This window comes from Prionailurus bengalensis, chromosome A2 (assembly GCF_016509475.1).
Source record: "Prionailurus bengalensis isolate Pbe53 chromosome A2, Fcat_Pben_1.1_paternal_pri, whole genome shotgun sequence".
NCBI lineage: Eukaryota > Metazoa > Chordata > Mammalia > Carnivora > Felidae > Prionailurus > Prionailurus bengalensis.
In genome coordinates this window covers 74,944,867-74,966,992 of record NC_057348.1, presented here as the reverse complement: position 1 = coordinate 74,966,992, position 22,126 = coordinate 74,944,867, and the positions used below count along the sequence as shown (strand labels likewise).

General features: G+C 40.9%; 1 gene segment (V, D, J or C); it reads right to left on the bottom strand.

Moving 5' to 3' along the window:
- Positions 1-472: 472 nt before the first annotated feature.
- Positions 473-22,126, bottom strand: part of LOC122487724 — a 33,284-nt gene continuing 11,630 nt past the window's right edge. Inside the window, 5 exon segments of the C gene segment in view lie at positions 473-1,077; positions 2,675-2,722; positions 9,260-9,385; positions 11,174-11,503; positions 20,328-20,378. Coding sequence covers positions 935-1,077; positions 2,675-2,722; positions 9,260-9,385; positions 11,174-11,503; positions 20,328-20,378 — 698 coding nt within the window.

Below are 22,126 nucleotides of genomic sequence, written 5' to 3'. Positions count from 1 at the left end.
TAACTCCATTTTAGAATGAGAAAATTATGGCACAGAGAGTTCAAATAGCTATAGACCCAAGATTTAAGCCCAAGCACTTGGAGTTCAGAGTCCACGCACTTAACCTCTCCACCACCCTCCCTTTCCAGAGTTGGTACAGCTCTCAGGAAACATGGTGCCCATGAAATACGGGTACAAGTTTGAACACATCTGCCAGTCATGCGATTTGTGATCCAGCAGAGCGTCTTAAAACAAATGAGTCTGAATCTGCTGACATGGAAGGAGAAATAACTTGGGCACCTTCACTGGCTGGGGCTCCCCAGGGGCCAGTGCCCCAAAGAACCCTAACCGGAACAAGGACTCTCTCAGGGAAAGAGTTAGAAATGTGGAATTGACCATTATTACATCAACACTGAATATGAAGGCTCAGTTGTGATGCTGTCCCTTACCTTGTACTCAGATCTCAACAAATGAATGTCCACAGAGGCAAAAGTAGACTTGTGATTGTTTTTATTGTGCCTATTATGAAAAACATAACAAAACTCAGGTAGCAAAGATGGCAGCTTCCAGAAATGTAAAATAAAAGGCCTCCAGGAAGTTATCTGGATACAGAGCCCCAGGAGCTCTATGGAAGCTGCACGCCAAGTGTACTCAGAGGCGAGGGTGCTGCGCTGCTGACGAGCTGGCGAACGTGAAGGATAGAGAGGTACTGAAGCCCCCGTGGATGCCCCCCGGCCCCATCCCTGAGTCACTGGCAGAAATTGTTCTCCATGCAGAGTGACATTTCCTGTCTGCCTAGCGGTTTGTAAACCTGTTCTGCAATGATGACACATAGAAAAAAAACATGCGAACTGAAATAACACAAATGCAGAAAGAAAGGCCCGCTATATCTCCAGCAGACTCTTCTAGTGACAATAGCCAATGGAGAAAAGTGGACCCTTGGTGCCACCATGGGTTAGGAACTCTTCCCATTGTCACAGAGTGCTGGTCTCCCAAGCAGACAGATGGCGATGATGACGGTGTAGACCATGCTCTTGATGATAAGGAGGAGGTAGGTGTAGTAGGCAGAGGTGTTCACGAGCTGCACCTGTCGGGGGTCTAAAAGAAGCCATCGGTTAGTTTCACACATTTCTGATGTCCTGGGTTGAAGTGACTCTCTCACCAGTACAACTGGAGAGTAAACATCTACACCACCATCACCACTAACACCACCCCCAAGACTACTCAGAATCCAGTTTGCCGACCAAGTCTGTAAAAAACCTGTGAAATTCACTTAGAATATTCCAAAGTATTCTAAACGATGGTTGTGTTTGTAATTCATGAACCCAAGGGGGAAGAACCATTGGTGATAGATAGCTTTTAGCATTTCTTCATCCCTAGCATGTCCCTATGTAAGAATACTAGGCAATATCCATTAACCACAAACTAAATGTCAGTTGAGAACTTTGCCTAGAAAGCCTTAATCCTCTTTAATTTTGCAATAACATATGAGATTATTACTTTCACTCCCATTTTCTCATACTGAGGACAGGGAGAGGAGCAATTTGCCTGATTTCATGCAACTAGTAAGTACGAGAGGCCAGATTTCAATCTCAGCAACCTGGTGTTTCAGGACGCATTCTCAGCTACTCTGTCATCCTGGATCTCCACATGCAATGAATACCCAAGACACCCAATGATTATGGATAAATGTAAAGTTGGATGATGATAAGGAAGATGATGACGAGTAGCCAGAGCCCAGGAGCCCCTTGATATTGGACATGAGGACAAATCAGCAGGACTAGAGCCAATGGTCCTCATCATTTCCTTTGTGCATACACGGGGAGAAAGGGCCAGGAACTACTACTTATACTTAGAATGTACTCACAGGTACTTATTATGTGGCTGCTAAATGAGATACCTGAAGCAAGACACTCCACATAGGGGGCCTTGTGTTTTCCATAACTGAGCTGGGTGTTATTTGTGTCATTTGTGGTTGGCTCAGAAAATGTAAATAAGCTAACCCTATTCCTGCAAATAAATAAGACTGGGGTGTAAGTCTGGATTCTGGCACACGAAGTCCTGCCATCACACCCCCTCCCCTGTGCAGTCTGTCTCAGGGCCTTGGGTTTGGGATGTAGAGGAAGAATGAAACCTGAGTAAGTGTATGAAGTCTTGATTCATCTAGCCTGGGGCGAAGCCCGGATCTCGCTGTGTGGCATGATACAAGGGACGTACTTAATCTCAGCTCCTTGTCCTCAGGGGCAAAATGGGAATGAAATACTCACAGTGAGTGTTAAGAGAATTCAACAAAATGCACTGACAGTAACATGATGCCTTTTGTCCGAGAACCTCTCAGCATCATTTACTAAGTACCAGCAAGAATAGAGACTTAAAAAAAAAATCTAAAGCAACAGCATATTTTCCTCAGTTAGTAGAAACAAAGGCCACAGAAATGCATGAAGTGCGTTGTTAACAGACGTCAGAGCCCCTCACTGCACCCCTACTTTACAGGCCTCTCCTTCCCAAGCCAGCAGTTACTGTGTGAAGATGACTCCTGGGAAATGATGGACTGACTTAAATTACCACTCAGTCTATTTTGCAAGATCCTGCCATTGTGAGGCTTCTACCCAAAGCCAGAGAAGTTCAAAAGTTAAGTTGATCGGAAGGAAACAATGCTATAGCCTAACATACAGGAAACAAGTACAAAACTTACCATTTTCATCTTTCAGAGAAGCTTTTGTGTAGTTAACAGCAGCGAGCTCTAAAAGAAATGAGAGCAAGTATTATTCTGTTGTTCATATCCATTATTTGACTCGTGTCTGTACTGTGGATGGTTTGATGGATGGATAGATAGATAGATAGATGATAGATAGATAGATAGATAGATAGATAATAGAGAGACAGATACACAGATAGGTAGATACACAGATAGATAGAATCTGTCAACAGATAAGAAAGAACCATTACAAATAGGAGCCCACAATTCCAGAACTGTTGCTCTGGTTCCTTGTAATTCTTTGTAGATCAATTCATATACTGTATTTCTGTGCAAGAAGATGTTGAAGTTCATGAATTTTTTTTCTTTCTTCCTCACAACTGAGGAGTAATATCTAAGACTATATCTTGTTTTCCCTCTGTCCTCACAGCTCCCAGCACAGTGCCTGTGGCAAAGTAGGTGTTCTGTAAATACTTGTTGAATGGAAAAACATCCAGAAACAGTAGCTGCTGTAAAGTCCTGAGCACACACCGCTCACATGAAGCGTGGCCACCAAAACAATATCGTCCAACCCAAGAATCCACAGCAGAATCTTACACGTTGGAAGGAGGCTGGTGTAGGTCAATTTCCCATGTAAAAACGGAAGAAGCCTTACCTTTCCAAATCACGCACACCCCGGTAACCGCAGGTCCCGCACGTGATTTTCTAGAGTGGAGGTGTTTGTGGACATGACAACAAGGCTAATGAAAGCCAGTACCCTTAGATGATTATTCCTGTGCCAGGCACTCTGTGAAAGTTCACGTGCGTTATCTCATCTGATCCTGGTGACACTGACATGAGCTGGATTTGGAGGACTCCATGTTACACGCAAGGGAATAGGATTTAGAGTCTCTAAGTACCTTGCTGAGAATCATACCAGTGACGGGCAGAGCCGGCACTCAGGGTCGGAGGTGGGGGGTTAGATGAGCTACAGCATGTGGAACGTCCCTTGTACAACAATCCATACAAATCAAACCTAAGTCCACCATCGTGGACCCTCATATATCTCTTCCGGATACCCTCATTACTTTTACCAACTGACCATTTATTACAGAAGCTCAGGATCTGGGTGTACTTTCTGCAGGGATAGGATGATAGGCAAGTCACATCGATAGCTGCCTGAATATATAAAACATGAGATGAGGGTTGTATTTATCTAAAATGTAAAAACAAAACAATACAAAAACAAACAACCAAAATAAAAAACATCCAACATACATACAAAGACAAAATTCCTTAAAAAGTACATTGACTGTGGGGCACCTGGGTGGCTCTGTCGGTTAAGCGTTCGACTTTGAATCAGGTCATGGTCTCACATCTGTGAGTTCAAGACCCACGTCAGGCGCTGTGCTGACAGCTCAGAACCTGGAACCTGCTTCGGATTCTGTGTCTCCCTCTGTCTCTGCCCCTCCCCCACTCACGCTCTGGGTCTCTCTGTCTCTCAAAAAATGAATAAACGTTAAAAATTTTTTTACAAAGATCATTGACCGGTGGATGCAGAGAGTCATGAGGTTGTTTTGATTTATCCTTTTTCTGTTCAAATGTGTCCTTGTCCCTACACACGTGGTTCAGGTGTGCAATTGTATGCCTTCCACACAATCTAATTTTGTCACTCTTAAAAAGATGGGTTTGAGGTATAAACTGTCAGGTAAATCCCAAGAAGGAAACTGTTAGTATAATTATGTTAAATGTTAAAATATTCTCAAAAGCTGACTTTAAAATGCCTTAAATGTCTTTCTTTTCCATACAGTGGCTTTGGTCACCATACTGCGCATCTGGATATAGCACTACACGAGAACTAACTGGAATTCCAACAAAAACTTTAAAAACGATAAATAAAAATCCCTTATCATCATGCATTGGTGAGCTACCTCACTTTGTCTCCATCTGATTCAGAAATGTCCAGCGTCTGGGCAGGACCTGGCGTCAGGTGGAAAGGGTACTGGTGTGATGTGTGCCCGAGGCTCCATACCTTTAGTGTTACAGAAGGAGCACTCGGTAAGGTCCCTCTTCTACTGGGGGTTCGAGGGCTCTCTTCCTCTGATGACGTGTCTAAAATACCTAGTCCCCAGGCTTTAAACTGTGACCAACAGGATCCTTTGCACTGTGGTCTTAGAAGGCTTCCATAACCTGGTGGTGACAGGCTTGAGCAGAAGACAGGGTAGACATACACCCTCTGGACAGGCTAGCATAGGACAGAAAGGATCAGCAGAAGGTTGTACACTGAGAGAATCCCAGAAAGTTTGCAAGGTTTTCCTTCAGGCGCCTATTACTTGCCCACTAAAATAGGAGCCTTGGTCCCTGAAGATCACAGAAGATGTGCCCCAAGGGGGAAACCCACTTTTTAAAAGTGTCTTTGCCACAGGGAGGGCATCAGCCTCTCAGCAGGGAAAGGCTTCAACGCTTCCAGAAATGTACAAACAATAACCGGGGTGTGTTGACAGCCTGCACTAAGTGGCAGTGGCATGAAGTCTGGCTGCAGGTGTTCAAGGGGTCCCCAGGGAGGAAGTCTGAAGCTTCTGGAACAAAAAAACGATGTTTCCAAGATTATGCACCTAACAGGTTAGACACTCAGGGTAAGTCATTTTGTACTATTATTTAAGTCTTACCACTGATGCCTGTTTATAATTCGAGCCATCTTAAATGCCTCATGGTGGGTGAAAGAGTGAAAACACAAAACTAAAAAAAAAAAAAAGCAAGAAAAACAGGGTTTGTCAGGGAGTCAGAAAGAACCAAGTGACTGTCTTGGTTTTCCCTCAACTCCAACTCTTTCTTGAATACACTGCCAGTTTGTTCACCTTGATTTCCCGGATTCAGAAGCACACCGGTGCTATGGTACAAGGTCATTAGGACAGCAAGTCTGCCATGAGAGGCCATCTTTTTTTTTTTTTTGGAGAACCAGAATGGACTTTATCTACAAGTGCCACAATCTTATAAATACACTGTAAGGAAAATTTAGTATGAATTTAGTATAAATTTAGTATAAATTTAGTATAAATTTAGTATGAATATTTATTTGACAATGCTCCCCGTTAACATATCAAGTAAGCCAAATTAGTTTAACAAATCCTTTGGAATGTTCCAGGTTAAAGAGACCTAAGCAGACCAAACTCCAAAGAAAACAAGCAAAAAACCACAAAACCCTTAGCCCTTTGGACAGAGAGAAAACCAAATTCTAATGCTGTATCAGCTTACTTTTGTTTTGTTTTGTTTTTTTTGTTTTGTTTTGTTTTTGTTTTGTATTGTTTTGTTGTTTATTTGTTTGAGACAGAGAGAGAGAGAGCAGGAGCAGGGGAGGGGCAGAGAGAAGGAGAGAGAGAGAGAATCCCAAGCAGGCTCCACCCTGCCAGCCTGGAGCCCAATTTGAGGTTAGAACCCAGAACCCTAAGACCATGACCTGAGCCAAAACCAAGAGGAGCCTTTTAACTGACTGAGTCACCCAGGTGCCCCAGGATCAGCTTACTTTTGCTTTGAAAATTCTTCATGCCAATATTAGTCAGTCCTGACCACACATAACATTCCTTTCCAAATATCCCATGTTTGCAAATCTTTACTACTTTCTTTTTTACATTCAGAACTTGTCTTGATTTACCTTATTTATGTATTTATTTATCTATCTATCTATTTATTTGTGTTTATTTATTTTTGAGAGAGAGAAAGAGCACAGCCCAGGAGGGACAGAGAGGTGTGGGGACAGAGGATTCCAAGCGGGCTCCGTGCTGACAGCAGAAAGCCCAATGTAGGGCTTGAACTCACCGACCCTGAGATCATGACCTGAGCCGAAGTCTGATGCTGACCCAGCTGACCCACTCAGGCGCCCTCTGAATTTACCCTCTTTAAATGAGCCTCCCTTTGGAGAAAATTCCTTTCTTTCTTTTTCTTTCTTTCTTTCTTTCTTCTTTCTTTCTTTCTTTCTTTCTTTCTTTCTTTCTTTCTTTCTTTTCTTTCTTTCTTTTCTCAAAAAATAACTCCATGCATCAGACTTTTCCTTGCTAAAAATACACACCTTATGTTCTTTGCTTTCTGGGTTGTTTCCCTTATTATTTCCAGTAGTCTTCATTAAATTTATCAGAATTCTTAACTCTTGGAAACCTTCATTTTTAACAAAAGTTAATAAGGAATCAGTTGTGAACTGTCAAACAGCATCCTTTGGATTGGCAAACTTGTGGATACATTTCATAATTCTTAGAAACATCTGCTTCCTTATAAAACAATCTTTCAGTAAAGCACAAAGTACATTTACAAGCAGGCCCAAAAGTATCTTCAGTTTCTCTGCATTAAGAAAACCAAAAAGAGATAAACTTATGTTCCTTAATTAATAATTTCCTATTTATGGGGCATCTGGGTGACTCAGTCAGTTGAGCGTCCAGCTCTTGACTTTGGCTCGGGTCATGATAGTTCCTGGGTTTGAGCTCTGTGCTGGCAGTGCAGAGCCTGCTTGGGATTCTCTCTCTCCCTCTCTCTCTCTCTCTCTCTCTGTCTCCCTGCCCCTGCCCCGCTCACGTGCTCTGTCTCTCTCTCTCCAAATAAATGAATAAACTTCAAAAAAAAGAAATAAAAAATAATTTCCTATTTCTTTTAAGTTTTTATTTATTTTTAAGAGAGAGACACAGAGACACAGTATGAGCAGGGGAGACAGAGGCAGAGAGAGAGGGAGACACAGAATCCGAAGCAGGTTTCAGGCTGTGTGCCATCAGCACAGAACCTGATTCGGGCTCGAACTAATGAGGCATGAGATCATGACCTGAGCCAAAGTCAGACGCTAAACCCACTGAGCCACCCAGATGCCTTAATAATTGACTATTTTATCACACTTGGAAATGATCTAGATATTTAATGAATTTAACGTAATTTAACAGGTGACCTCACTCAGCAACACTTTAAGGTTTTAGTTCCCCCAAAGCTTTGGGAAACGATTTACAACTTTATCTAAAAATTTTTATTTTATTTACATCTATTCAATTTACTTGTTCCTAAAAGTTGAGCTGAAATTACCCATAAAAATTGTATGATACGTGGGGAGGGATGGGTTAAATAGGCGATGGGAATAAGGAGTGCCCTCGTCCCTATGAGCACAGGGTGACCTATGAAGTGCTGAATCACTGGATTGTACTCCTGAAACTAGAGCCACACTGCGTGCCAACTAACTGAAATGAAAATAAAAATACTAAAAAACAAACAAAAACTTATGAAACATCAAAGTCTGTCATTCTCCCAAGCTGTTTTTTTAAAACATTTTGTAACTGAGATCCCATCTACTTATTTGAATTTTAGTAAACCCAGGCACATGAAAGTTCTAATTAATTTTCGTGCTGACGATTCTAAAAAGATGTCTGCTTTGCTTAAATAACAACCAGACACAGGCCCGACATGTGAAGTTGACATGCACATGGGATAGTTTCTCCCTTTCTGAGAGGCCTAGAATGCCCAGTCCTCACAAGTGTTTGTCTAAAAACCAAAGAACTATAGAGCTCTTTGTAAACGAATTTTGACAATGTCTTCAGAGAGAAAAATATCTCACATTGACAACGTGCATTTGTGGACACACAGATCGCTGCAAAGACCCTGGGGTCACTGACATTCATGGAGACATTTATGGAGAAAGTGTTAAGATTTGTATGTGTCCCTGGAATTACGAAGGACACTGAGCCAGGGTTTAGGCACAGGAGCCCTTTCGCAGTTTGTATTTTAAAAAGACCTCTTTAGGGGCGCCTGGGTGGCACAGTCGGTTAAGCGTCCGACTTCAGCCAGGTCACCATCTCGCGGTCCGTGAGTTCGAGCCCCGCGTCAGGCTCTGGGCTGATGGCTCAGAGCCTGGAGCCTGTTTCCAATTCTGTGTCTCCCTCTCTCTCTGCCCCTCCCCCGTTCATGCTCTGTCTCTCTCTGTCCCAAAAATAAATAAACGTTGAAAAAAAATTAAAAAAAAATAATAATAAATAAATAAAAAGACCTCTTTCCCTTAGTTTCCCTCAGTCCCAGGCACTTGTGGGCTGTGTTTACATTTCGAGGACCTGATCAGATGGATCACTCTGAGGACAGAGAAAGAATGCAGGTTCCTGCAAGAAGGACTTTGCTTTCCTAAAGCCAACCATCTATAAGCTTTTTTCTAGGACTAGGAGAAGTGTGGGGTTGGGTGAAGGGACAGGGGAACTCTGGATTGACCCAAGAGCTGCGTTTCTAGTTCTGTTCGCATTTGTCAGGACAGCTGCTCTCAGTGTCTCAGACTTGGATGTTACTGCGTTCAGGACCCAAGAAGACTCCGTGTGCACCACCAACAATTCTCTTGGAACCTTGCTGACTTTTCTAGCGGGGGAAGTGCGGTCGGAAAGGTTGGGGACTTGGCTCCAGGCACACCTTTCTGCCAGCCCAGCTGGGCTCTGGCCAAACAGGCCAGTTCCACAGGGTTCCAGATAAACATGCCGGCTCAACCGGGCTCTGGGCATAACCCTTGCAGCCCAAGCTGACCTGTCCTGGAAAGGAAGGCCCATTAGATCAGCAGCCCGAAGGCAAGGAGAGGGGAGCTTCGAACCAAGAGGAACTCACCCGCAGCCCTTGAAACCGGTGAGGAGGACAGTGAACTCAAAGGGCTCACAGTGACCACCCCTGTGTTTCGCCTTGTCTCCGAATGCCCCTGTGGGTCTACTTCGGATCCTCTTGCCTCCACCACACCTGTTATAGAACAAAAAGTCAACCAAGTAAATGTTAAAGATCCAGTAGCTGTATTCGTCAATCAATGTGTGAATGAGCACCTCATCTAGCACTTAGACGGGAGCTCCAAAGGAGGATAGGAAAGGAATATTTTAACAACAGACAGGGGGCGGAAAAAAGGAGATTACTAGCAAGGAGTCCACTGATTTAAGCAAGGTCACCTTCATGGGGAAGGAAGGGGTCAATTAGGAAAGTACCTGGTGCTGGCTAGGAAATTCCCTAGGTGACAGGTTAAACGTTACTCTTCTGGGGGTTGCAATTGCACTGGGATTAGGTATTAAGTCTTGGTGGAGTGACTCAAGCTTTTAAGTTAAGTGCTGCCATTTTGGGACTACGGGTTTTATTGTTTGTTTATTTGTTTAACACTCCCAGAGGACAAAGGACAAAGTCTTACCTCAGAAATATAGCAAAGCTCTTCACATGTCTTGCTATGTGTTTGTTCCCTGCTGCTTAAAAAGTGCTTGTTAACCACAGAGCAAGTACAAACTGGTTCCTTCTTATGGGCCCTCTGGGGCCCTGGTCTTTTATGTTCATGTTCAGGACTTGACTTCTGACTCTAGAGAGTTCCTGGCTCACAGCCGGGCCAGGGCACATTCAGCTCTGCCCCCATTGTCACATATGACCAGACTCTGCACCAATGGGGCTCCTTCAGGACACCATGTCTGAATCACCAGGGACCCTGGGTGATTAGGCATAGTGTATTCGCCCTACTGTAGTGGTCCTCCTGGGGACAGTGGTCCGTCCCACCTCCCTCCCAGGCCTGGCGCACACTCGGACGGCAGGAAGTGTTTGCTGGGCAGCATTTCCCAGGGGTAGAAATACATCCATTGTGGACAATGGGAGAATGTTTGTACACGTAACCTCACCCCTCTCCGGTTACCAAATTTCACCTTACAGTCTTACATAAAATTCAAATCTGGAACACCCAAGACCATACTAAAAACTCAGCAGCCAAATCACCATTTTTACTTGAGCTGCAATCCAGCACCATCAAAGGAGCAGCATTTTGTCACCTGTAACTGTTTAAAGGTGATACTTTGAGTAGACCAGATTGAGGTGAGAGGGAGTTTGACTGTAGAGTAGACCATTCCCTAAAGATGTGAAAATTTTCTTATTTCCATATCAATGAGATCATCGAAAATGCACTCTCTTTTTGAGCACTTATTGTATGCAAGGTTGCTAGGTGTTTTCATATGTATTCTCTCATTTAATCCATACAGCGGTGCTAAAAAACGTCACCGTGACCTTCATATTTTGGATGATGAAATTGAGGCAGCAAAGGCTAAGTGAGTTTTTCTTTTTCTTTTCCTTTATATCTTCCAAAGCCCATCATATTTAATTCTGTGGGGAAATATTTGGACTTTAATGTACCATTAAAAGTAAAACATTTAGGGGCACCAGGGTGGCTCCGTCGGTTGAATGTCCGACTTCAGCTCAGGTCATGATCTCACGGTTCATGAGTTCAAGCCCCGCGTTGGGCTCTGTGCTGACAGCTCGGAGCCTGGAGCCTCTTCAGATTTCTGTGTCTCCCTCGCTCTCTGCCCCTCCCCGCCCCTCAGGCTCGGGCTCTCTCTCTCTCAAAAATAAATAAACATTAAGTTTGGTTTTCTTAAAAAAAAGAAAAAAAGTAAAACTTTTAGAAAAGATTTCTCTTTCCCTGTTTTCCATTAATTCTTGACAGGTAAAGTGTGGTATTCCCTTTGAAACAAAGAATTCAGGAAGGTTATATTCATGTGTACATGCCCATACCTTTGTTTATTGAAGGAAACAGAATCTCTTGTTCAAACCTTCTTTTATTCTTCTCCTGTTTAACAATACATTTGTGTTCTTTGCCCATTGACTCTTCACCCACGGTCAGCCAGGTGTATTTCATGTATGTGTCCTTAGTCTTCATCGTGTTTCCCTGTTGGGACGTCAGAATTGTTTTGCCATCCCGTTCTTTCCAATCTATCTCGATAACATCAGGGAAAAATTCCTCAAGAAGAGAAAGATATGTTCCAGCCTTATGGAGTTTTACTTCAGCAATTGAAGGAAGAAAAATTGTGGGCTTGGGGGAAGTGTCTTCATCAGGATTTTTATCTGTGGGAGAAAATAGAATAGCAATGAAAACGTTATTAGAGAAATGGAAACATTGTGTGGTTGGAACCACCTAGCACATAGTTAAAAGGAAGGAAAAGTTGCCATAGAGTTAGTGCTTACCATGACCTTTAAACCACAGTGGGTTCTGAGTTGCTTCTTTTGTTACTTTCCATGGGAAAAGGGGTTCAAGAGGTTATGTAAATTGCCTAAAGTCACAGCTATTAAGGTCACCACATGGGTTAAAATGTGGAATTTTTTGAGACAATACATGGTCACTTGTTGGAAAAGGAATCTATTTCCACCCATACTTGACAATGTATCAAGTTGACCATTTAGCTTCAAATAAGAACCCCATGCCCACTTCTGATGCTGGAGTTCTTTTGCTTGATTTCTGATTTTATAGAACATCTCACTTTCACGTCTAAACTATGCCAGGATTTTGAGTAGGACAACGTTTAAAGCAGCACCTCCAAAATATTTACAATGCCTTGAATTTAAATTTTTTTAAATGATTATTTATTTTTGAGACAGAGAGAGACAGAGCACGAGCAGGGGAGGAGCAGAGAGAGAGGGAGACACAGAATCTGAAACAGGCTCCAAGCTCTGAGCTGTCAGCACAGACAAATCGCAGGGCTCAAACCCACAAACTGTGAGATCATGACCTGAGGCAAAGTCAGGTGCTTAACCTACTGAGCCACCCAGGCACCCCTACAGTGCCTTGAATTTGGAAGCGATGTGGCAATATTTCCAAAACTGCTACTTAAAATTTATTGATTATTTTCAGAAATGCTCTTATATGAACCTTATAGTGCAAGTAATGCACTAGTCAGAATTTTGTTTTGCTTTAGAAAATGTTCACTCAAAGCACATTTTATATTGGAAATTCATTTGATGTTGACACGTGACTAAGAAGACACCGTACTTTGATGCTTAGCATCTCCCCCAAATTTGGATCTGCCCTACAAGCCTGCTGAACTTGTGGTTGTACCCATAATTTTCTTTGATTTTATCAGCTGAATAAAGTTGTATGTAACTGGCATAATGTTAACAGAGTATCTTGCACACATAATGTGAAAATATGTAATGAAACATCATAGTTGTCAAGGGCATGTCACTTGAGGACTGGAATGTTCCTTGCTTATACATTGATTGTTAATTAATCATTGAAATTATAAAGACTAGAACCCTTCCAATTTGATTTCCAACTGAAACACAAACGTTAACACATTTTCTCTTTGGGCTAGTTTGGAGTTAGAATAATAATTTTGTGGACAATTTCCGAAGAAAAGAAAAATTTTGTTTCTTCCTTGAGAAGAAAAGGAAAAATATTCTTTTTTTTTTTTTAATTTTTTTTTTCAACGTTTATTTATTTTTGGGACAGAGAGAGACAGAGCATGAATGGGGGAGGGGCAGAGAGAGAGGGAGACACAGAATTGGAAACAGGCTCCAGGCTCCGAGCCATCAGCCCAGAGCCTGACGCGGGGCTCGAACTCACAGACCGCGAGATCGTGACCTGGCTGAAGTCGGACGCTTAACCGACTGCGCCACCCAGGCGCCCCGAAAAGGAAAAATATTCTTGAAAATTTCTGCGAGTGCTACAAACCTCCTGATTTTTATACAAAATCAGTAAGCAAACAATGAGTTTTTTATTCATGCTATACATAGAATTAGATCATAATGTGGTTGTTTTAAACTTGTACATCTTACTTGTGCTGCAAATATATATGTTTTATTGATTATAATAGTAAGAAAGTCTACATTTCTCCAACCATATATGTTGTTTTTAATTTTAAAAAAAGTTTGTTATGTAAGAGAAGACCAATTTTTCAAAGTACATGATATTTACATCATTTTTGCCTCTAGTCAATACATTAAAGAATCTAGTTTTCATCTTAGGAACTTGGTTTTTTATAGGATTACTTCTGATTCATCATTGTAAAGAACTTGAAAATCAAAGATGAACATGGAAAATTTCTGGATGGAAAAATACGATGCTTATCTCCTGTCCTTTTTCCTCAGCTAGATCCTGAAGTTTCATTCTTTTCCGGATAGAGGGAATCTTGAACTTCCGTAATTTTCTCAACTGAGCATTAAATAGTATACTTGATTATATAAGATTAGTGCCTATATGTTGGGTAATTATATTACATGCTTTTTCTTTCAATATTCTTTTTTTTTTTTTAATTTTTTTTTTCAACGTTTATTTAGTTTTGGGACAGAGAGAGACAGAGCATGAACGGGGGAGGGGCAGAGAGAGAGGGAGACTCAGAATCGGAAACAGGCTCCAGGCTCCGAGCCATCAGCCCAGAGCCTGACGCGGGGCTCGAACTCACGGACCGCGAGATCGTGACCTGGCTGAAGTCGGACGCTTAACCGACTGCGCCACCCAGGCGCCCCTCAATATTCTTTTTAAGCTTACTAACAGTTTTTTTTATGGCCACAATCATTTTATTGATGCATAAAATAGAAACCAATTTACAAAATAATTAAGTTTGTCCAGTGCATTTGTGCACATTCAAAGTTAAAAAAATTTTGGGTGTAAATTGCCTGAGTTGTATCTATTTTATTGATATGAAGCAGTATGAATTCTATATAAATTAACCAAATACAACCACATTTTCAATTAAGTGTGGTATTTCAAACCTGCATATTCATATTGACTCCAAATTTCTCATTTTATTCAACTATATTCTTTTATTAAATAATTATTTAAAGCTATTTCATATGTAAATATGAATTTCAAATTTATGACATTTCTAAATGTATTTAAAAGCCCTACGTCTATCTATAACTATGTTTCTATGTACATTGTAACTGTATTTTCAACCTTTGTTTTTCTACTATTATAAGCATGAAGCCCAAATCTGTTGAAGTTAGAGGTAATATAAATTAAGATAAGTTTTAAAGTACATAGAAGAACTACAAAAATACAATCTTAATTTCATTTTTGTGGCCCAGTGAGGGACAAATCCAGTAAACAGGTACAAATACCTCTAAATTCAAGTTATTTGTCTATCAGTGGACAGCAAGGGAACTTCCCATTGGAGCAGTTACAAGTACAGCTGATTCCTCTGGAGAATTTCTGCTCTGTCAGTAGGATCGGCTACAGACCACCCTCCATAGCGGATACAATTCTCCCATTAGGTGTGAAACGGGGCAACTTTTACCAACACCTACTATATTTTGCGTGATGTGCCATGTAATTTATCCCCAGTCTCATTTAATTCTCATATGACTCCTGCTGAATGCCTCCCTGTTATCCCACCTGATGGATGAGGAAACTGAGGGCAGAGAGTAATCGCCAAATTCACATAAGCAGTACGTGGTAGAGATAGGGCTCCAGGTCAGCCTGGGGCAAATCCCGGGCTCTCTGACTACACCCTTTCACCGTCAGGAAAGGAAATGTGTCAACTCACAAAGCACATCTGTCGTGATCAACTTCATTCTTGGACCAAACCCTTTCACGACAGTTACACACGATGTACATGAACACTTCATATAAGTCCACATGGACACAAGGTCTGATCCTATTACAATATTTGCACAATGTTGTCTATGCTGACTTTTGCTGTGAGGATTGATATTAAAATCTCTCCTAAGATTTCCACCACCAAACATGCTATGGAAATGAGAAAGTATATTATTATCTTTATCATGATTATTAACAATTTCTTTAGATGAATTGTGTGCTCCAACATGACATTTTAATCGCATGGGACCACATCTTTCTTACTAATGGGAATACAGTACTCGAGGTAATGATTGGATCTAGGTAAATCAAGCATGGAGACTCATTCCTTCGTTTGCACCCCACTTTGCTCTACTATGTCTCGATTCACTCAGCCACCATCACTGGAATGTGCCTTTGACACACCAGTTAATAGGCAATCACTTGTCTTATCCACTGCCTTTCCAGTGTTAAGAAAATCAAAGGGAACATTGGCTAAAGCCTAGTAACATGGGGTCAGTTCATGGAACTGCTTCACCTGTGTGGTCCAAAGCAAATTCCAAGCTTTCACCAGAAATTTCTACCTCAAACCACCTTCCTTCTAATCATGCCCCAAATTTGGCTTGAATCTCCTACAGTGGGCCTTCCAGACAAATGACTACATCAATGGTCGGTTACCTGCTCCTCCAAGCCTCCTATTGTCACGTTAGATCCCTAGACTATCACCTGCCTGACCTTGTCTGCTGAAGGTCACCATCTGTGAATGACATTAAATGTCACGGTGCCCATAGTAATGATGCCACGGTAGCATGAAAGGCTTTGTTGAAAAACCAGTCCTTCCATCTTATAAAATGGATGTGGAAGGCAATGCCTGCTACTTCACTTCGTAGTCCCCCTAAAGGACGCATGCACCGAAAGTTTTTTCTAATTTTATGATTTCAATGGCATATGAAGCTTTGGTGTACTTCATTTTATCAGACAATACAAAGTGTGTGTCCACCACAATTTCTCCCACCTTTGAACATAAAGTTTTCCCATTTCTTGCTAGATCATCCCAGGCCTTTTTCTTCTGCTTTCCTTCGTGTCTTGGTCTTCTATTTTTATTTCATGGCCTAACTGTACTTGTGTCTTTTATTTGAGGCCTTCTCAAATAGATGTTGGAAAGAGACAGTATAAATAAATGAGAAATCGTTAGTGCATTCAGCCTCAGGGCTTCAGAGCTTAAGATGGTCTAACTCAGAGATCACATGAAAAACTAAAGAAGAAGTTTCCAAATCCCTCTCTGTGATACAAATGCAAAACGTGTGGAATTCAACCACCCTGAAACGCCAGAGAAGAAGGTGAGGCTTGCGTTCCCAACATCATCCCTCACGGAACAAGGGTTGTCTTATGTTTCGGTCCTGGGGCCACTTATTAAAAGAGGCTCTTCTAATCCATTCAACTTTGATCCAACAATACTACTTGGACAAGATACAAACCTGAAATAAACTTGATGAGACTAGTTTTGGAAGTCGCACTGGTAAAAGACAATAAGCAGTTTAATGTGGATTTAGTAAATCCGACTTGGGACAAGACTCTATACTTTGTGCTTCTGTCCAACGTACATAGAAAGACAGTATAAATGAAAAGAATGCTTTTATTTTGTAAGTGGCTAAATTGTCTCTTCCAATAAAATATCCAGGGACATCATCATCTGGGAATCCCAAAACAGACACTCAGACCTTGCAATGACTCAGAAATTTGCTCTAAAGTATACATTTTAGATGCATGTGAATAGTTTGATTAAAATTTTCAATAAAATGTGAGAGCAGAAATAAGCAGTATTCTCAAATGGTATTTATAATGATATAACTTTTAATCTGTAGTATAATCCAAATAAGACATTAAATATTATAAGTGAATATTTAACTCTATATGGATATTATTATAATTTTACATATTCAAGTTGTAAAACCTGTCCTTTTGATATCTCATTTTCCACTGAAAAGTGAGAGATTGCCTTATGTTGAGGCTAACAATATTTGAGATGATGCTTATTACATTCTAGTCATTTTTAGAATCATGCAACAATGAGTCTTAGAAATTAAAGGTATTCTGCCAATACTGACCAATTGTTCTAAAAAGACTTGTGGACTAGATCATAACTGATACATTTCCTGTACTCCTGATTCACAAAGTCCTTCACTGGTGATTATTTGAATTCTATACAATTGACTTTTTAAATTTATTTATTTTTGAGAGACAGAGTGCAAGCAGGAGAGGGGCAGAGAGGGGGAGACACAAAATCTAAAGCAGGCTCCGGGCTCTGAGCCGTCAGCACAGAGCCCGACGCGGGGCTTGAATTCACAAGCCGTGAGCTCATGACCTGAACCAAAGTCTGCTGCTCAACTGACTGAGCCACACAGGCACACCGGTATTGACTTTTTTTTTAATCAATGACCCTGTCCCAACTGATGTGGTAGCTATAATTTCATTTAGTCTTCAAAACAAACCACTCGAGATGTTTTTTTTACATTGACAGAATGAATGGATGGAAATGTAGCAAATGTTAACAGTAATAAATGTCACTATCCAATTTTTATTTCTTCTCTTTTCCATTTTTCTCCACAATGACCATGTACTATTTTTTATCATTTTAAGAAAGCAAAGGCCAGCTAATTAAAATTTATTTGCTAAAGGATGATTACTCAGAAACTAATAGATCCAGAATCAAAGTCCATATTTTCCTCTGCATCACACTCTCCCACAAAACTTTAAGGACCTCATGAATTATTATATGTCTGTCACCATTATTTAATCAGACCGTTAGAATTTATATTGCAGTCAGATGGACAAAAAAGAGGACAAGAAGGTTGCTTTTCAATTTATGAATTCTTTTGTGTCTCTGATCACAACCACTAAGGAAACCAAAATATATCATTACTTTCATGATTTCATTGTTTTACCAGCATTGTGAAAATTCTTTAAAAGCTTGTAGGTGACCACACCTAGCAGTATAGAAACATCCCTGGGAGGCGTTTTCCCTCATCCGGGCAAAATTTCATGTCTAAGACTAATGAAGAAAGAACACATTTACTAGTCTGAATTTAGAAAAAAAACAAACAGAGAAACCAGCTCATGACATTATGGATATGTTTGCACAGTTAAATGTGTCCATACCTGATATGAATCACCTTCTGACAAAATGACAAGTTTAGCAATTTTTTGTTCATTCTTTTCCATTGGTTGCTTTTAGATCAAATGAATAAGTTACACAAATTTCTTTACAAACCTTTCAACGCAGAAATTCCAGAGGGACCTAACTAACATCCCCAACCCTCAGGGACCCCCAGTTGCTCTAGCAAGTTAGCTCCTTGTCAATGTCGCCCACGCAAGCTCAGGCGGCAACTACCCCCAATGACTGGGACACAGTCACCTACCTCTCCAAGGATCCCGCTGCCATTTGTGACCAAACTGGGGGTGAATGCGAGAATTCTGAGCCGGCACCAGCACCTAGCCTGCCACCCCTGCATCCCCTGCCTCCCTTCCCTGTGTTATACGGAAGAATGAAAGAATATTTACCTGTGACCCTGAGCAGTGTGCCAGGACCGAACACTTTGTGGGCCCAGCCATACCCAGCCCACTGTCTGAAAAGCTTTTACAGAAATCTCCCTTTGGGGGCACCTGGGTGGCTCAGTGGGTAAGTAGCAGACTCTTGATACCAGTGAAGGTCATGATCTCAGAGTTCAGGAGCGGAGCCCCACTTCAAGCTCTGTGCTGACAGCTCAGAACCTGCTTCTGAGATTCTCTCTCTCCCTCTCTCTCACTCTGCCCCACCCCCCATAAAGAAATTAACTTAAAAAGAAAAAGAAATCTCCCTTTGTACCTCTTTACAAATTGTGCCTGTATTTTTTCAATATTTATATAAGTATATAAAAATGGGCCCTGATAGCATTAAACAAGGATGATTCTCAAGCAAAATCACATTGTATATGAACTTAGTCAAGAATGAATGAACTGACCCCTCTCTGCCTGGACAGTTTGGTTCTGTCTTTCCCATCTAATGAGTAATAATATAAATTATGAGCTTATGAGTTAAGCATTCAACTGAAGGGTCGATTTGAAAGTTAGGCTATAGAAAATTAAATATTCAGATTTAAAATATAGCTTAATGCTCCTAATACCATAGAATGGCCTAGACCATGCTCTATGGAACAAACAAGTCTTTATTGGGTCCCAAATTTTGCCATAGTACCTAGCCATGTGAATTTAGGCAATTAACTGAACTTCTCTAAGCCTCAGTTTCCCCAACAGTGATATTAAAATAAGAGGGTCTCCTGGGCAGGGCTGTTGAGGACTGAGATAAGGCACTGAAAATAGTCAGCATGATACATGGCTCTCAGTAAATAGTAGCTAATATCATCATTCTCTTTACTCAGATGGTTTGGGGCCCCCTTATCAAATGTTCCACTAAACAAAATGTATGGATTTTATAAGCAATAAGTATTACAGAAAGTAAGAAAGCAAAAGGCTCATGAACCTAAGACATTCTGTGTCTCTGGCGGCCACATGCTGAAAAACAGGGGCCCAAGAAGTCACAATCGAGAATATTTGTCCACTAGACTGCAAGCTTTTGGAGCGTTGGGACTGCGTCTTGTGCCCCTTTTATCTCTAGCGTCCAGCCTAGACACTGTCTTCAGTAAATGTTTGCTAAGACAATACATGAACAAACAAGAATATTGAACCATGAAGATAGATTCTTTTCTTGGACTGTAGAGCTGAAATAGTTTACCGAACTCACAAATTCCATTACACTGGGCCATCTCAGCACAGTATCACATGATTACAATTGCACAAATTTTGACTAATCTCAGCCTACCCTCTAAGAAGCTAAAGTAATAAGACTACGTTGACTTATTGAAGTTCTATAGTCATTTACTGCATTTACTGCAAGAGCTAAATTTTTGCACTGCTGTTGAAGAGGAGATCAAAAGCAATCATGTGGGTTTTGCAGGTTAATAGAGGAGCACTGTTAATACTAAAGGTACTTAATCAAAGTGTTTCTCACTTAAAGACCCACAAAAAAAAAACCCACCTTGAACCAATAATTTACATAAATAGTTTACAGACACAGGCTTACAAATATTTTAATTTCAAGCCTGCATCTGTACTTTTATGTGTATATTTTGTAAAGGTAGAATTTCAATCTGCTTGCAAGCAGGGAAGGAAAGAAACCCATTCCTTTGGAAATAAAACAAAAGTAGTTTTGTTTCCATCTATAGTGACCCGTAGCTCCAAAACTGCTGTCCATGTGCTGTGGTGATCCTACATTGTCTTTCCTAAAAAACCTCTATCAGTTTTTCATTCACAGGATCAAAACAGGACAAAGTTACTTACCGGGAGGAGTTACTATGAGCCTAGTTCCTTCTGCAGATATCTTGATCCATCACACTGGTTAGAGGTTATCACACTAGTTAGAGTTTCCTCAAAAATGTCAGCCTTCTCCTGAGCCTCATGGCATGACCAGCAGGTAGGAACATTGTCCTGGCAATTGATCTTCTGGATTCCCCTGGAAGTCGTTGAATATAGGCTTCATGACATTTCATATTTTCTACGTTTTCCTCAGATTAATTGATACAAATGTCTGCTTTCCATGGAGGCAATAATCACAGAAAAGTGCTCATAGAAAAAGGAAACCAGAAAAGCAAATGAAAAAAAGAAAGAGAGAGAGAAAGAAAGAAGGAAAGAAAGAAAGAAAGAAGGAAGGAAAGAAAGAAAGAAAGAAAGAAAGAAAGAAAGAAAGAAAGAAAGAAGGAAAGAAAGAAAGAAAGAAAGAAAGAAAGAAAGAAAGAAAGAAAGAAAGAAAGAAAGAAAAGGAAGAGATCAGGGCCAAGTGGTCAACCAACGACTTTTCTAAATTACCAGGAAAAGTGTTCAGGGAATTAAGAGGTTTTGATTTCCAGGTGTTCAAGTGTGTGAAACCGCTCAGAGAACGCATCAAAGGAAATCCCTTCTGTTCTCACAAACACCAGGCCTGCTCCGTTAGCAACTGGGGACTGTATTTCTGAAAGAGGATACGTTTTATTAACTGAAAATGCAAACATGCCAACAGAAAGATCTTCCTTGAAGAAACTTGGAGAAAAAGGGTTAAAGATGAGATAAAAATGCCCACGAACGTTTTACCAAGACCAGTCACTCTTTCCATTGTTGTGTGTGAAGTTCTGATGTCTTCTTTCCTGAAAAAGGGACATAAATATTTTAGTGGAGTGTAAATGAATCTAGCAGCTAAAGGTGCAATATGAATATCATTTTCTCTTCAGCTGGTTTCAGTTCACTTTATATTCTGAGCAACTCCACATGTCATTGAAGCATCTTTTCGTGTCTGAACCTACGAACCGTTTATCTCTGTCACTTCAGAGGTTCCTGAACCGGTGCAAATTTCTGAATCTCTTTCTGTCTCAAAAATCCTCATCTGAAAATAGATGTGATAAAAATTCCTATCTCAAAAGTCAATGCATATTAAATAGGTGAAAATATTTCAGTTTTCTATTAACTGCTAACACAGGTTCTGGAATCTAGTAAAGTTTGGTAATGATTAGCTCTTATTAGTACTGCTATCGTTTCTCAAATTTAACATTCCATACGGCCAACCATGAGTATTTGCCCCAAACTTCCATGGTGAAAATGCTTTCGTGACCATTCTCACGTAGGAACCTGGAAAATTAGTCAAACATTATTAGCACTTCAGTTTTCTGCATTTCTTCTCCACATTCCTCGTTTCCTCCAACCTTTCTTCACCTAAGTGTTTGCTTGCTTTTATGATTTTCATACGGTTTTCTCTAAATGTTTGTGTGCATTAAAACTTGAAGCATTTCTGGGGCGCCTGGGTGGCGCAGTCGGTTAAGCATCCGACTTCAGCCAGGTCACAATCTCACGGTCCGGGAGTTCGAGCCCCGCGTCGGGCTCTGGGCTGATGGCTCAGAGCCTGGAGCCTGTTTCCGATTCTGTGTCTCCCTCTCTCTCTGCCCCTCCCCCGTTCATGCTCTGTCTCTCTCTGTCCCAAAAATAAATAAACGTTGAAAAAAAATGTTTTAAAAACTTGAAGCATTTCTGCCTAAAACTTATGTGTTGCTCTGTCACATACCACGTGGAGCCGATGTGAACTCCAGCTTGCATCCGCCTGAGAAAAATAGAAA